This window comes from Apteryx rowi, unplaced genomic scaffold (genome assembly GCF_003343035.1).
Source record: "Apteryx rowi isolate R43461 unplaced genomic scaffold, aptRow1 scaffold_813, whole genome shotgun sequence".
Taxonomy (NCBI): Eukaryota; Metazoa; Chordata; class Aves; order Apterygiformes; family Apterygidae; genus Apteryx; species Apteryx rowi.
The window spans coordinates 73,617-91,257 of record NW_020451109.1 but is presented as its reverse complement, the minus strand read 5'-3'; the positions used below and the strand labels follow the sequence as shown (position 1 = coordinate 91,257).

Genomic DNA, 17,641 nt, shown 5'->3' with positions numbered 1-17,641 from the left:
CTGGCCCAGGAGCACCAAGAGAGCGATAGCAGGAATTGCAGCAGGAGATAAATTATTGTGTTACTGAAGAGAAACTGTTAGTCCTGGCTAAATCTACAGAAAAATGTCATCAGTGTTTATACAGGAGGAAGTTTGAGATCAGGATGGGCCGTGCAGCCTTTGACTCATGGCCTGCAGTCTTTAGCTCTTGGTGCTAGAATAGTGTGTGACTGCAAAATCAGTTGACAAATTCAGCTATAATGCAGCATAGGATTCGTTCAGCACATGTCCAGGAGAGCTGGCTGGGCACACAGGGAAAGCTGGGAAATTAAAGATTAAAATGGTGCGTGGACCTGTGAGAGGAAACAGTAAAACATGGGTATACTAAAACATAGTAAAAGTTTATTCCAAGATCATAGCATGCCTTGAAAAATGACAGGCATGTTCCTGGTGAACATCTGATGAACCACTTGTACGTTTTCCTTCAGTAAAACGCAGGCAGGAGATAGAGCCATATCATGTGCTTTTTTGCTACTGTACATAAGGATTCCTCAATGAAAGTGCTTTGTGAGGAGTGTGTTGTTCCATGTACTCAGGCCTCCGAATCCAAGGTAAGGACAGGCAGCTTTGCTGATAGTGGATTAGTATTTACATGAGGTGAAAGTGAATTACTGCCAGAAAGTCTTGTGGATTTTTTGCACCCCATTTTTCTATCTGTGAGAGTTACCTGCAGATCAAGAAACTCTGAACTCAGAATGTTTTCACCACCACATACCAATGAGATAAGAAAATAATCAGCTAATTTACTAGCTACCCATGTAAAACGTACCAAGGAGAACAGGAACAGCAAACCCAGTTCCTCCAGATGCTTCATGAAACAGCAGTCAGAGATATGCCATAATGCTGCCTCAGACTAAGTAAGAACACCAAGAGGACCCACAAAATTTGAACCGTGGTGTAACCCCAAGGCCAGATTTGCAAGGGCTCTCATGTTTTCCCCAGGGAAATTGTATGCTCTCAGATAAAATGAAGAGTTTATGTGGCATGTGGCATATAGGGAATATTAAAAGGTTCTGAACCGGTTTCACCATCTTAGGAGTAGGACACTTACATGAAGGAAAGAAATTTATAATGTACTGGTTTAGATGAAAGGTGTGTTGAATGTGTCATARATCGGTCCTAGGATTAAATGCAAAAAATAGTGTGGGAGGCTTTACAGACCTATTTCATGCTGCAGCTTTGTAGGTAGAAGAGGACTGGGAAAGGACTTCTAGGAGGACTTCTCTGAGGGAAAGCTCAGAAATAGGAGGGAAAGACAAAGTCAACAGGAATTAACAGAAACCAGTTTAAATGTTCTGTTTCTTCCCCTCTCAGCTCTTAAGGAATCATCTCTTTAATGGAAAGGAATTTGGGGGAATGCTTTCTGAATGCATGGGATTGTACTGGTGAAAGGGGATTTGGGATGAGAAGATGGAGAAAGATTGTAGGAGAGGACTGGGACTCTGAGGGGAAAGAGAAAAATGCTGTTAACCATTTTTCCCAGGAAGTGTGTATGCATAAATGAGTGTCCCTGAAAATCCACACAAATAAAGGGAGACGCTTTGTCTGTAGAAGCCAGGGCTATAATTTCTATTTTCTTCTCCATGGGGAAAGGAGTCAGTGAATATTTTCAGCTTCTTTGGGTGACAAAGGTACAAGTTTTTACAATATCACATCAGTACAGAGTTATTTTGTGTGAAAGGCAGGAAAATAAAGTCCACTGGGCTGTGAATCTTTTGAAATGAGGGAGGCATGAGTAATTAATTTAGTCCATGGTATCAGGGTTTCAAACTGGAATTCAGGCATGTTTCTCTGAAGTCCCTCTGAGTGCACAGCAGTGCCCACATTGCCTGTGACTGCTTGAACATGTTGTGGACCAACATCAAAGTCAAATATAGCTTTTGATCCTTGCTAGCACCGACAGATTATGATCTTGCGCTTGCAGAAACGTGGCACTGATGTTTCTCTGCCTTGTCACTACTAAACCTACAGCTAAAGTAAGAGAGATCTGTGTGGCAGCAGATTACCTACAGGAGTCTTTTGGGGCCAACACAGCAGCCACCTTGCATTAACCTTTAGGATTTCAGGCCTTGTAGGGACTGTATTTTGTTCTCCGGTTTTAATACTCAGAGTATTTGTAACATTTTTCTGGAGTGAAAAGCCATTGTGTTTTCTAACCCAGTTCATAAAATGACTGAGACAGGATACTGTGACTGGAAACTTGGTTTCTGGTTTTGTAATTGAGCCATCCATAACTCTGGGGGAGTTCCTTAACTTCTCTGTGCCTCAGTTTCTTATTCACCGAAGGAGAGCACAGAGTGTTTTTAACATTAACTAGCAGTGTCTAGAGCTCTGAAGCTCTGCAAATGGAAGGTAATAGAAGCAAAATTGCACAAAATAGCCCTGTTTGTGGTTATTGTGATTTATTCATAAGCCATGGGTTTATTTRTAAACCCATTTTATAGCCCACTGAAGTGTTCCATCCTTCAAATTTTATTGGGACTTTTATGTTCTCCTCAAATTGGGGTCCAAAGCTAATATAAGCAAACAGTCCTCTCTTTCGGTGTCCTAATTTCAGAATTTTTCTTACCTAACGAATCTGAGAAAAGAGCATATAATCTTTAGGCAGGTGCATTGCCCTCATATATGCACATATACATGCATTAAATGCCTGAAGTATTTGCATATAAGAAGTAAAATTCCTTTCCCTTGCTTAGAAATTTCACATGCGCCTTTGCTTTCCTGAGCCTTGCCATTTCTGCGGTGTTTGCTAACACTAACCTGCAAAGCGGCAGCTGCCCACCAGCTGCCGGCCACCCTACAGAGGGCTCAGATAGGGTCTGGCTCCCGGTGAGCCGAGCTGGGAGCTGAATATTAGGTGGGGACGGAGAACAGGACATTCCTCCTCTGGCTAGGTGAACACTGCAAGCCACTGTCTAGGCAGCCTGCCAGTGTTTGTGCTATTGTCAAGCTTTTTGGACAGCAGCTAATTTTAAATCCCTTTATTTATTTATTTATTTATTTATGATGATGGTTTCTGAGCATGAGCCAGCTGTTAAAGCACTCTGAACTACTGTCCCAACTGGTAGCAACTTTGGGGGTTAGAAACTGGGTTTCTGGCACAGAACATTTTCACATTTGTATTAGGTCTTTTTGACTGAACAGAAACTCGAAAGGTTTTGGCTGAAATTTTCCATTTTCTATCAAAAGGATGGGGAAATGATTTCTGCTCAACTTTGGTCTGTTCCGTAAAGAATTTGAAGCCTCATTTCAGATAGGAGGGGACCAGAAGCTGGTGAGGGCTATGGCACCGTGTGTGCTTCATCATGTATCTCCCACGGGAACCTCCTGGGTCACCAGAAGGGCTCCCACCTCCTTGGCACAGATGCCATTACGTGAGCTATAGCACCTGATACATTTACTTTATATTTTAATATAAACACATTAACTAGTGTATAGGACATGCTATATTTAGGCCATCCACCATGCAGCCTAAGTTCAAAAGACCAAGGAGAGCTTCAGATTATTTGCTAATTTGCACATTGTTACAACTGTTATAGTCACACATTGTGGATCAAGAAGCTTCCTAAGACACATTTTTAAAAAGCAAATATATGTGTGGTCAGTACTGACTTTGGTGCTTTAAAGGAGGGATGTGAAACAGGAGAGAGTAACAAACAGTTGCATTTGCTCTGTAAATAGAGGATTTTGACCTYGAATTCCCAAAAGACACATTTCACAAGGACAGTATAAACTTAAAAGGGAAAGAGTGCCTCGGTCACCTTGCAATAAATATATGGATTAATACCTGTGGCATGGTGCCATGCTTGCGGGGAGGGTCAGAGGCACCCGAAAGAATGAAAACAAAGCGGGTGAAAGTCTCGCTTTCAGACAGACGAGCCCACGTTCATTAACGCACAGGTCTGCCCAGGTTGCTTGTTATGAATTCCCACCGTCTGGGTGGGAGAAGCACCTGGAGGAGATGTCGGGCACCGGAGCTCCCCGCCGAGGCGCAGTGTGGGCAGGCTGCCAAGGCCGCTGTCGGGGTGAGAAGCCGTTGCATGGCAGCTTGGCTGCTCGTCGGGGCTTGCTGGGTGAATGCGGCTGCAAATAGTAAGGAGGAGGCATGTTAAATGTGTCTCTTTCGTTGCACGTCCTTTTTTCTGACAGCGTGGTCGATCCAGTTGGCCTACACCTTTGTGATCTTAGGATAAAACTCCCTTTCCTGGTTTCCATGTCATTTTTTGCAGTGAAATCCTGTAAACTGAACACTGGACATGGGGCAGCTCTTTGCAGTAGTACCTCCATTGCAGCTGGGGCGTTCTGCTAGTGTTTAAGGTCAGCCCTAGGAGGGCTGGGGYGGCACCCCAACCCCTGCGTCAGCGGGGCTCCGGGCGGGCAAAGGGATAAAGCCTCTGTCTCTGCGCTGGACTGGCCCAGATAAGATCTTTCAGCTTCTAGCTAAAGCCAGCAAAAAGCAGCCTGCAAGGAGGGGGGGAAAGAAATGTTGCAACAGCTTGTCTAAAATATATTATTTTTTGAAGAAATCATTACCAATATATTCAGAGATTTATGTAAGCACTTTCTGGAATTATATTAACAAATAATCTGGACTATAATAACAGTTGGAATTTTAAAATGCTAAAGCATTTCTATTTTAGAGCCAACTATTATAATTTTATGTTCTCTGTGTTCAACCACCACTTGGACAAGGCTTATAAGGACATTTTCATTTTGTCTTCCTTTGTTATTGAATACTTTCTTTGCTGCTAAAGATGTTGCAAGAGCAGTTTCCGTACAAGATGTGTAAATGAGCTCGCTGTGTAGGCCGGGTCTTCACATTTCACAGAAAACTATGACAGTCCTATTCTTGGGTTGAGATTTTTTCCACTCATGGGGATGAGAGTATCATGAAGCTGGGTACAGCAAACAAAATTAATCTGGAGCCTAATAATATATATGGGTTTTGCAGGAGGCCTGTAAGCCCATCAAAGTAATCTGTGATATAAACCAAGCCAAAACTGTAATGATTTTAAACCTTGGATCTATCACAGCTACAAAATCCATACTAATAAAAAGAAGTCCTTATAGGAAGGTTGTGTTACAGCATTCATACCTATAGTCACATTTATATTTTGCTCCCTCTTCTGTTGGACCCACCTGCCACCCCTTGGCATGGGAGGTCCTCAGGCCTAGGGCCAATCTTTCTTATATATTTGCTTTACAAATACATCTTCCAGAACATAACCATGATTCATAATGGAGCCCCTGAAGTTTGAACTACATATGTCTTTATATAATTGATAACTGTATACTGTAAAGTTATGGTAATAATTATATAACATTTGTTCTTGTCTCTGCATATGAGATCAGTACATGCTCTCACCTTTTATACAAATCTCAACTGTGTTTCAGTCTACCTGATGGTGGTATAGTATTGGAACAAGGCTATAAAGACTGAAATCAATTGCACTTTTGCTGCTCACTGTACTAGCTATAGAGTTTTCACAATGAAAACTGCCCCAAAGAATTTCAGACTTTGCTTCCTAAAAGGAAAATCCCAATATTATATAACCTAGGACTTGACTTTACTTATGAGAACATGGTTAAGTATCCCATTAAAGCTTTATAAGTACATCTGTATTTAATCTTCCCTTTGCAAAATATTTAAAGAATGACATTTTCATCTGTTAAATATTTTTTAAAGTAGCAGTACAATTGCAGCAATATAAATGTTTTTCTGCCATGGCGGATAGTGGTCTTTTAGCAATTAGGTCATACTAGGGCAGATTTTGATACACTTATTCATGCTGAATGGTAATAATCCTATTGAAAGTTAACTAGATCATGGAATAAGGTATTACTAAGAAAGCCTGATGATATTGGAATGTGGCCTAATATAATAAAATAGTCACATTTTATATGCTTTGAAATTACAAATTGTCCATTGCTTTAATAATATGCAATTTAGTCCAAGTATAATATGTTCAAATACAGTCCTGAAATTAAGATAACCACAGAAGTATGTGCAGTTAAATTGAATAGTGAGTTCTTTACAGCTGTGTAAGAGTGACTGAATTCAGCATAAGCCAATGCAGAATTTAACTGTACATTTTATTTTATTTTATTGCTTGTGCAAATGGATACAGGAAACTCAAATCTTTGCTACTTTTTAAAGGTCATTGGTGTTGTCAGTGTGTACTTTAAAGCTTTAAATGAAACAACATATCTCTATTCTTTATTATAAAGTCTTCTACCTTTCCCCTTAGTTGGGTCTTTCTGTTGAGTTTCAAATCTGGCAGGAAAAGTTCAGGAAGACTCTTAATAATGGACCCTTTCAGACTTCACATGACTTGTCTCTCAAAGGAATCATCTCAAATACTATTTTGATGGAGAAAAAAAATCTGGGTAGTGTAAACTACCCTTGAATTCTGCTGCCAGTAGGAATCTCAGGCAATTTTTGCTGGAGAGATGAAAGAAATGCCACTTCATAAAAATATTCTTGTTAAGAAAAGGAGTTGAAATGAAGTTTACGAAATGCATTTCCTTGGACCTTGCTCCTGGCTTGTCTTTACACACAAAGTTTGCCGTAATCGGGCACCGGTGGAACCAACAGTAGCAGGTCTCTATTCTCAGGTAACTGCCGACCAGAGGCATCTCTCTGACTTCACTAACAGATCTGTTACTGAGACAAGACAAAATAATGAAGCACCTGATGTCTTGCTTCTTGGGTAGCCACTTTGGTAGATCACATTCACGTGGACAGCTATTTTCTGTGCAGCAGGACTGAGGGAAATGCTGTCCTAAGTAATGGGGGAATCGTTGAACAGGATATAATATATTTTCTGAGGAATTTGAAAAACTAGAAATCTGTCTGTCCACCCACGTAGGTAAAAGCACTAGCTGAAAGGAGCTAGTATATAACAGTGTGCCATACTAATGCTTCAAACATGAGGATAAAGGAGAGATTTGGGCAGAGAGCAAGTGCTTGTTCTCCTGTGCTCTGACTGTTCTCCACTGCTGAAGCGCATGAGAAATAGTCCTGAGCCAAGGCTTAATATAATGACTTAATATATTAAAATAGTCATATTTTATGACAAGGGCATGTAGCAAGCAGTAATGCAGAATGAGGCACGGTGAGAGTGGATTCACCCAGTGACTGTGAGCAGTAATTATACTGCCAGGTACCTCACACACACTCCTCTTTTAGGCATATCAAACTACTAGTCAAGTTTCAAAACAGAGTTGAGATTTCCTTGTTTTTGCTCACTTAACCAGACTGCTAAATGTAACCTCAGTGGGTGGTGTCCTCAGGAAGAGCAGGAATTGCATTACTTGGTATAATATGTGAAAGAAGAGACAGTCTTTGATCCAATCTATATCAAACCACAGTGCCTCAGAGGTCCATCTCAGCTTGAGATGCAACTAATATCCTGCCTGCATTTGATTTGCACACAAATCTAGCAATTTTGCCAGGTTTGTCTTCTCATAAACTTAATTTAGAGATTTTCTATTAATAACAGATACTTTACCATGGGCTTTTCTTCTGACTGTATTTGGCTCCCTGTCACCCTCCAGTTCACAGAAATCCATTCTAGCTGCCAGTAACCAGAGCAAGAATCCAACAAACATAAATAAATATTTGCAATGCTTAGCAAAACCCTTGCAGAACTCCCCCAGCCTGATTAGATATCTATTTCCCAAAGAGTACATAGATTCAGAAAGAAGACAATACAATGTAAATGTATCRTATTCGCCTCTTTTCTCTGTGATTCATCGGTCACAGATGCTTATTTTGTTGATGGAAATTTTCCTCTTAAAAAGGGTAAATACATTGCCGAACACAACCAAGGGCAAGCCTTACCCGTCAGTCTGTGGCAAAGCTCCCAGCTAAATCTGGGTTGCCGAGTCTTTATTCAGCAATGATGCATAAATCAGAATTAGGCAACCTGATTTCAGTCTCATGGGAAATCTAAGCAAATGTGCTGTGGAGCAACTTCCCCCACTGTTATTACTGAAGTGCCTGAACTGATTAGGTCTATTGGGAAGGCAGGTGGGCAGGAGCACAGAGTGCTTCCTGCTTGCATGCTATCTCTAATGTGAACTTAAAAGATACTATTTTTAATATTCTTTCAGAACAGAAGAAATGGTTTAATGTAATTTGGACAGTTCTTTTTCTCTTGAAAATGCTCTTCGTTCAACTCTCAGTTCTAAGCCTCCTCTGCACTATCCATTTAAGTCCTTCATTTTGCTCCTACCATTTATCATCAGGCTTTTTCCTCCTATCTTGCTATTGCCTTTCTACCTTCTTTTTCCCTCATCTGTTCATAGGTGGTTTTCTGACTTCTGTTCCTGTTCCCATACTCTTCTGTGATGGGGGCAGGGAGAGGGGGGCGAGAGAGAGAGAGAGAGAGAATGAGAATATATTTCAGTCTATTTTCTACCATTGCCTACCTGAAATTTTCTAAAATAAGCCTTTGTCATAGGTGTGCTAAGGGCTTAAAACTGCATTGCCTTCAGCGTAAGAACAATCTTATGAACTTAAAAGACGACACAGATTCTTAAATTCCAGCTTGTATTACCACGTCAGGATGGACACAGGATGTAGAAAAATCCTGTGGCATGGAAGCCCATTTTATTCTGTAGGAGATGTTTGTGGTGCAGCAGACAACGGATGAGTGTTTGTATTGAACAGACCTCCCTTGTTTGGAACAGAAGAAACGACTCGGCCCCAGAGCGTGCTGCCTCCTCGGCCCGCCGCCTCCGCCACTATTCCCACCGCCGTACTTCAGGCACAACTGGAGCACGGTGAGTGCGGCCCCAGAGCCTTTCTCCTCCCTTTTTGTGGATGACTTTTAATGCATGACGAAGTGTGAGGTACCTCGCTGAGCACCGGCCGATGGTGCCACTCAGCAACCCATCTGGCCAGCGCTGGGTGACATGGGTCTCTCTGGGCAATCACTCAGCCTCCCCATCTGGGGCTGGAGGAAATGGATCAAGGAACGAGATGAGGCTGGGTCTGTTCAGACAATTAGTTCTACTAACTTTAAATATTCTCCTTACTCTGTTTTGAGGACTTTCTTAGAGTAAGGCAATCGTGAAATAATGGAAATAGAATAAGTCAAGCAAGGAACAGAAAGGCAATTTCCTACCCTACACAATTAGCTTTTCCAGCGTGTACCTTATATATGTGTCCATTTTGCATCATATTTTCCCTATGGAATAGGGGAAGTGAAGATCCTGAAATCCTGCTGTGGATTCTGTTCCTACAGTTTTACTTTGCAAAAAGAAAAATGTCTTTAAGTTGCTGGTGTGGCCTTTTCACACATACACCTATGCACATACCTGTTTTATGTGATATGTATCCATGCACATATGTTCACATATACATCATCCAGTATATAACGGGTTTACAATATATCAGTTTGCCCACTTGTGTTTATTACCAGGGATCTATTAAGTGTGAGATATTTTCCATTCCAAGATAAAGAATTTTTCTACCTACTTAGTAATTCCTATTTCTTAATTCTACTAGTCATTTATCATATGCAAATATTGTGATTACTGTTGGTGTTATGCAAATAATGATTAGAAATATATCTAACAAGAACAAACCCAGGGAAGAGTATAGTGTAAAACCCTAGTTGTCTTCAGAGAGATTAGGATTGAGCTCAGGGTGCTAGTCCCATCAAACCAAAAAATAGTTGCCTCCCGCTTTCTCATCCTCTCCGCACTCTATTCCTTGGTTTCCACAGAAGGGAAACTCAGAGACAAGCTCTCCTTAGGAAATGCGATGTACTCTTACAGGATCTTCACCGAGGATGAGTTTGGAACCAGGACCCCAGAGATTCYCCCAAGCAGCCCAGAGAGTAATCTGGGCATAAAATGATCCTTGATATCATCTCACCATAAAAGCATAATATAAAGCTAAATAGTTACTAAGAGGGTGGGAACAATGTGAATTTATTACTAGCAGTCTCTGATTTGGAATTTATAGTTAGATTTGGTCTGGAGAATGGAGTTTTGCTATCCCCGTGTTTCTGTCTCAGTGTTCATCTGCATTTCCAGGGGACACTTCTTTTGTCAGAGGCCATAACTAAGCCACTTTACTCATGCAAGCCGCTCCCTCAGGGTGGGATTCATCTCACCTAATTTAGAAGTCAAAAGATTAGACATTTAGTCTGAAGTCAGTGGGAAACTCTCCATCGATTTTTAAAGGAAGCAGCTTTGATCTGCAGTGAATGAATGTCTCCTGGTTAATACCCACTAGAGCGAAGTTCACTCTGTCTGTGTATCCCTGCTGAGTGTAGTTTATATTATTAGAGCAAAGATGCTATTTTTGGAGAGGAGTTGCTACTTGTAAAATGTGACTGAGCCAGCGGGGTCAAGTCTAGGAATAGATCTGGGTCCCACGGTGGCTTAGAGGGGCATCCTATAGCCTGACCATGGCAAGCCTGTGGGAAAGGGGGAGGAGGCATAGGACAGGATATTCTGCTGAAGTGCTAATGTTTAAGCATCCGTGAAGATAACCTTGTGACAAACCATAAGCTGCTTTTTAAGGAAGTGAATAAATTCTCTTCAGGATGTAGTGTTTGGTGACTGTTTATTTATTTCTCTGACTGGCTATGTATGCTGCATGTTCACAGATAGATTTTATTTTATGTAGAAGCTGCTTGCCCTTGATATGAAAGACTTCTGTCAAGAGCTCCGGATAACAGAGTCTTCCTCTATACCTGAATCATATTGCCCCTCAGGGCCTCCTGGCCCCCAGGTGAGTGATGCATTCATAATTAAACCACATTGTACTCCCACTTGTTCTAAAGACCTTACAACACTTCTAAACATTTTCCATAAATGCTTTCTGCCACTTGATAAGCATCAAGCTATGGCTTAATTTTATTTTGATATGAGTATGCATAACTCATGTAAGATTTTTACTCCTATATTCTCTTCCCCACCTTGCATACTCCAGTCTGCTTCAAGTTTACTCTCCATTTTCATGGAGTTTTGCAGTGGGAAGCATCAGTGAAAAGTCCCTTTGTTGGTTTCTTCTTTGCTTTAGACTCTGCTGCCTTTTATGGGAGGAGAAAGAGCCTGTGGAGTTTATACACAAGAGGTGCAATGAACCTGCAAGTTAGTGGAGTACATCCCTGGTGAGGCAAATGCCTCAATACAGAGCAGAGACAAACAGGGCCTTCGTGGAGGGCAGCAGAGTAGGATCCAGGAGATGTGGCATCTTTTAGCCTGACCTACAAAGTCACTGCCTCTGCCTAGCTACGTGGCCTTGGACCAGTCCCTTTGAGCTCCCATTTCACTCTTCACCGTTTGTCCATGTAGACTGAAAAGAGGGAGGTTAGAAAACTTCTGAGGAAATGCTTTAGTTCTAGAGTAGTTGTTTTTGCAAATGTTTCCATCTGTATTCTGGAGAATATCACCCATTTGCCTTTTTGTTTCTGTTCATTCCCTCCAAAGAAAACTCAAACTTTTAGGAAAAGATAATTCCAGTTCCTCCCCAGCTCTCATTGTAACCTGCTGGGGGCACAGGCAGGGTGTCTATGTGCAATGCCCAGTGCTTTGGGATAGGGATCTTCTTCAAGGCCTCCAGGTGCTGTTACAATACAGATAATAGCGGGCACAGGACCAATGCTGCAGCAGGCTCTCGCGGAGCAAAGCTGTGGCTGGGGCTTCGGGAACCTGAGAAGTTAACAAGTACCCACACATCATTTAAAATGCAAGGACAGGGCATCACAATAAAGGTTTAGTTATGTGGCAGAGCTTAGTTTTAATTACTGAAATGGCAATACTTCATAAAATATTCATAAATAGTCTAGAATATGCAATGTGAAAGCCATAAAGTCTTATTTTATGAGCTTTGACTTCAGTATTCTGCCCTTTTATCTTTGCTGAGACACAGGATGAAGCAGACTCATTTAGCATGTGAATTATGAAGGGCGTAGAGAAGTGACAGGCAAATGAACATGATTGTCTTGTCTTGTATTGAGAAGAGTCTTCTCTACATTATGAAACAGTCCTGCAGTGAGGCTGGCAATGATCCAGAATTGCAATAAGTATGAAAGGAGCAGTAGTTATTTCAGTCTTCACTGGATTGCCTTTTAAAAAAAATCATAATATTATCTCTGAATTAAATTGAAAAAACAGTAATATTCATTGTTCTATAATGTCCTTTGTTATCAATGTTAATCTTGCAACCAAATGATCTGTGATCCCTCCAAGAACATATTAAATATAATGGGCTGACAGATTTTATCACAATCACAGACAGTAAGATTGGTATAACGTCTTTGGAATTGTTAATTACAAATTGTGGGAATGTTTTATAAAGGGACAAAGTTAGATCCAGCAGTCCTCTGGGTAGTACTTTTATGATGATGGTCATGTGAAAAAAAATGCTGCTACTAAAAAAATTAAAGAAGTACTCCTGAACTATTTTCTTCTGTAACTTGCATGACTTTCATACGAGTTCAACAAAATACCTGCTGTTGAGTTTTAACACTTTTTCATAAGGAGGAGAGTTACATTTGTAATGATATAACTCAAGAGTATAATTCTTCCCATGTGTAACCTAAGGTAAAATGAAAGAAATAAGATAAAGCCCGGCTCTGACTCCAATAGGATACATTCTGACTGAAACTATTGAAAATCTAAAATAACTCTACTGACTAAAATAATAGGAAGTAATTTGCAATTGAGGGTACAGTTTGCTCCTATATACATAAAATTTATATGAAGTTTTGGATAGTATAAGACAGCCAGGATCCAAAACTGGAGTGATTTGTATGGTCAGTATGGTGAGGCTAATGCTCCTCTTATGAAGACTCAGGGAATTCCCTTTATTCAATTAAAAAAAAAAAAAAAAGTCTGTGAACTGAAGCATTTTAAAAACAAAACTCTTTCGGATTTTCTCTGAGCTGGGATTCAAGGTCTCCCTGGATTAAGAAATCTCCTGAAAGGAGAATCAGTTTCATTTGAGAGAGACAAATATATTCATGGATTTGGGCTTAAGGAGGCTTGTGAGGCTTAATCAATGACCACTTCAAAGATAATTTTTTTAGTCTATTTTAACCATGGCTTCTAACTTATGTCATCCTTGTCTATCAAATGTCCAGCTTCCCAAAGTCACATTAGTTCTGTTATAATTTCAGGAAAGTGAGAAAAGAGTTTCATAAAATTTGCAGTTTGTTATTTTTGAAAGGCCAGATCTGTACTACCTAGGAGGTGCAGTTTCATGTTTTTTGAACTCACCCACAGAAAACAGGTACTCTCAAATTCCTCTGAACAATTTCTGTTTGGATCAGACGTCGAACAGCAGGAGGGTAATACTGACTCCAGAGGAATGCAGACTTAAGGCTAACTTTGGGATTTAACTAACCATCTAACAGTTTGGGATTTGTTTAAGCATGAGAAGGAGACAAATTTATTGAAAAATATTTTAGCTTTGTTTTCAAAACACTTAAACAGCAGCAGTGGTTATAATTGTATTTCAGAGAACAGTATTTCAATTCCACAGCTATTACTCTGTGGAAAATGTCATTCCATAAAGGTAGAAAAATGCACAAAGCAAGAAATGTTTGGGAGTGTTTTGCTGTTTTTATGAAAAAGCAAATGAAATATGATTTGGAAAAAGAATTTTCAAAATAATATTCAGAGGTGGGTTTTGCCATTTTGATCCCATTTTTTCTGCGAAAAAGTCCATGGTACTGAGAAGTTCTTCAAATGGCCACAAAACGTTGTAGGCGAGGTATGACCAGCACCCCCAGCCTTCACAGCCACTTTCTCTGCCCAGGATAAGGTATGGAAGAAGTGTTATAACCAAGCGGGGAGAAAGTGGGGACAAGGACAGGAAAAGGGCTACAAAGTCTCATTCAAGATGCCAATAAATTCATTTCAGTGTTTTTTATGCTGGCAAAAGATTCAGGAGCAGCAACAATTCTCCATGTCTGTAGTACGTTGCATCCCATCCCGTGCATTTTATGCCATGTCCGTTATCCTCCCTTCAGCTGAGCTGGTCTCTGGCTCCTTTGCCAGTTGATGCTGTGTCTCCATGTCCCTGCGGTCACTAATTCCTCAGGTTTCCAATAACTTCTCGGCTTTCCTTTGCCCTCAGCTCTTTCTCTTGCTAGTTTTGTTCACCTAGAAAATGACTTTTTGTGTCACTACAACTCTGCAGCCTGCAATCAGCAGTGGCACAGCTCTATCATTTAGAGGCAATGCGGAAACACCACGTCCAGGCACCTGACTTCATGCGTTCACACCAGTCCCAAGAGACACATCCAGGGCCATGGGCCAAGGGAAGGCAACAGTCCACGATTTCTTCCCAATATAATTTGATAACGGCATTCACTTTTCTCCCTAGGGTCCACAAGGAATTCCTGGTATAATGGGACCAAAAGGGGAGAAAGTAAGTACCTGTTGTTAAGGCATTTGGTATGTTTTTGAGGGGAGAAAGAAAGAGATAAGGGGTCCGTGTTCTGTTTTTTTCTCCTCTGTTTAGTCAATGACAGGCCTTAAGGACATGTGGGGATTTGCTTAAATTTGAATTGGAAGCTGTGGATCAACTTGAGGCTATAATTTAAAGCTTTAACTCTCACTATTCATCTTCAAGCTTGAAATATTTTTTCCATTTTTTCATGATAACTGCCTGTGTCTGCAGAGGGTGTTAAGGAAGCAGCTCAGAAGCACGAGTGAGTGATGGTGCTAATGCACCAGCCCCTGGAAACCCTGTCTGTTAGAGAGACCTGGGAAGCAGAGCTCGCCCAGGCGGTGCGGGTTGTATGGGTCAGGTTAGCTACGAAAAGCAGTCTGTATGTTTAATTACAGCTTGAGATCTGCAAAGCATTTACTCCATAATGAGACTTAAACAGCTTTATGCCTGAAGTTGGGCACGTAATTAAATGCTTTGCTATAGAAGGAAGTGTAGATTTAGAGCTAAGAACACAGGAAAGATTCAGGAGCTCTATTAAATCAGCTCTTCTCATTTTGCCTTGGGAAGCAAAGTCTTGAACAGAGAGATATTCCCAATTTTGCTTATAAATGTGTTGACTAACAAGCCACTGTGCTTCATGTGGTATCTATGTGACTAACATATTCCTTTCTCTGACAGGGGGAGATTGGCAGGCCAGGAAGAAAGGTATGAAATAAGGTGCTGTCTCAGACACCAGTCTAATAAACAGCAGCTGTAACTCAGAAAACAATTGAATAAAAATTAGCTAATGTTAAAGTTTAACCTGCTTGTGYTGCTTCTACTGATACTGGTGATGTGAGATGGGGAGCTCGGGGCCCAGGCCTGGGGAGCTGGGCCGTGTGCATTGCAGAGCTGCAGGGGCTCCAAATTTGATAAATTTCCTCAGTAAGAAAGTCTGGCTCTAAGCAGATGATTAAAAGAGAGCGGGAAATAACCTGAACTATAACTTTGTGGACAGGAGAAGCAGAATACGGGAGCTATCATAAAAGATGTATGAAAAAAACCCAAAGCAAAATCAAATTTTTTGCTCCAAAGCCAAAACAAGGTGCAGCTGACTAGCCCAGAAGGAGGGATAATCATTAATGATTACACTTACAGAGTTTTGGCACCGTCACTGTATGCTTACTACAATCCTATGCTGGGTGACATATGAGCCATGATATATCGTCAAAAATATGTGCCCCTACGTGTGATGAAACAGAATATGTTATCTCAGTGGCTAAGTGCTTCCATTTAATGTAATTAATTTTAAAAGAAGACAGAAATGCAGGATGAAATCAGAGATATGCAGAGGTTAGGTCACTAACCAGGAAAAGAAGTACTGTTCTAAAAATAAACAAAAGATTTTAACAGCAGGTACAAATCAGTAATTCAAATTAATGTGAAACATACAGACAAAAGAGGTATTATTCTTTTAACCTAAATTGCAAATGTCCTACAATAAACAAAAATATTCCCTGTATAAATTCAAGTGTTTGAAACAGTAACGTCTGAGATGGTCACTCATCAATGTGCAAGACAGTGCAAATCTTCAACCCTGGAATACTTACTCTTCTGACAAAAACTAGTAGGTCCCAAGAGAGAAGTTGTCCAGATATAGACTGGGAATAAAGCAGTGCAATTCCTGCTAAAAGCTGTGTGGTTTATGAGAGGTCACTCTTAGCCCCAAATATCATGATCAGATTTCTAGGGCCATATTGTCCAGTGGTATAAAGCAGTGCATGTGGTACCTTAATCTGTACCAGTTTAGGATCTAGTCAAAGAGTGATTTACAAGCAGCAGTTTAAATAAATAAATATGTATGTAGTTATTGCTAGTTATATAATTAAGTAGCTGATAAGGAGCTGTACTGTACTAGTATACTTACAGTAACTAGTAATATAAGAATACTCATAAAGCGAATAGTAATAAAGAAGAATATCTTAGCTAAAGATTTGGTTCTATTTTTAGTGTAAAGTGGATTAATGCTAACAGAATTACATGGAGGTCTTTTTGACTTACAATGTATTAAATGAGAGGAGGATTTAAGTTATTGATCCTGGGTTTTTAGGATGATTATTTTGACTGCAGGTAGATTTCCCCTGCTGTTCATCTATTTATTTGAATCAGTATCACTTAGTATTTCTGGGAATCCCCGTTTCTTCCAGTAGCATCAATACAAACTTTATTATGAATAGAATATGGTAAGTACTTCTTGTATTAAAAAAAAGTAAAGAAGCATTTGCAGTTCTTTTTGTGAAAAGATTGTATTCCTCCATATCTTCTGATGGCAGCGGAGGCCTATGTTTTGGAATGATGTTAAATGAGTTTGTAATAACTAATGTTTTCCATTCAAGGGTAGACCAGGTCCGCCTGGTGTCCCTGGAATGCCAGGACCAATCGGATGGCCTGGACCGGTGGGACCCAAGGTAAGATTAAAACAATTTCATTACCCCCAGAGTGTGGGTACACTTTTCTTTCAGGATCCACAGAGGATTAGGCAAATTTACAGAGGATGATCTAATAAACGTCATGATCTTAACACAACAGTTGACTCAGGAGGTTTCTACACCCTCTCTGCTGGGAAGCTGTAACAGCACAAGGACACTCTGCGCTTGTCCTGTTTCTTATACTCTGCAAAGATCTGGCCAGTCTAGGTTAGGATGCTGTACCTTCAGCCTAACCCCACTCGCAGTTCTTATATTGRTTAAAATACGTCAAAGGAAAATTGAAAATCAAGTCTCATGAAGACTCATTGATAACAACAGATGTCTTTCATAATCACAAGAATCAGTGTTTCCAAAATGGTCGTTGCGTTTATGACTACTCTTTATGATTGTCCCTTTGACTGAATGTGTACTTCTTGGCAGTGTAACTGTGTGTGTCCGTGTGATCACAGGGAAAACACCACGGAAAGGGGATTAAGACCATTTGGATGCTGGTCAGATATTTTAACGACAGTTCCACAGACTTGTCCAAATGTCCCCRTAAAAGTTTTGTGTTTAATACTGTCCTTACACCTTGCCATTGCTACTGCTGGAGGCTTGGCATCAGTGCCATATGAGCAAGCATTCATTTCGGTGGTTTTTCATAGTCAACAGCAGAAGAAATGGCAGGACATGCTTTACTATAGCAGAGTGATTGCTTCATCTGCATTTATTA

The 17,641-nt window shown here is 40.5% G+C and overlaps 1 protein-coding gene across 1 annotated transcript in view; it reads left to right on the top strand.

The window, feature by feature from the left end:
* The first annotated feature begins 6,555 nt into the window (after positions 1 to 6,555).
* COLQ (collagen like tail subunit of asymmetric acetylcholinesterase) overlaps positions 6,556 to 17,641 on the top strand; it is a 31,424-nt gene continuing 20,338 nt past the window's right edge. Inside the window, exons 1-6 of the mRNA XM_026089459.1 lie at positions 6,556 to 6,654; positions 8,734 to 8,826; positions 10,685 to 10,789; positions 14,393 to 14,437; positions 15,140 to 15,166; positions 16,837 to 16,908. Of these exons, the coding sequence (XP_025945244.1) occupies positions 6,556 to 6,654; positions 8,734 to 8,826; positions 10,685 to 10,789; positions 14,393 to 14,437; positions 15,140 to 15,166; positions 16,837 to 16,908 (441 nt within the window). The remainder of the gene's footprint in view (positions 6,655 to 8,733; positions 8,827 to 10,684; positions 10,790 to 14,392; positions 14,438 to 15,139; positions 15,167 to 16,836; positions 16,909 to 17,641) is intronic.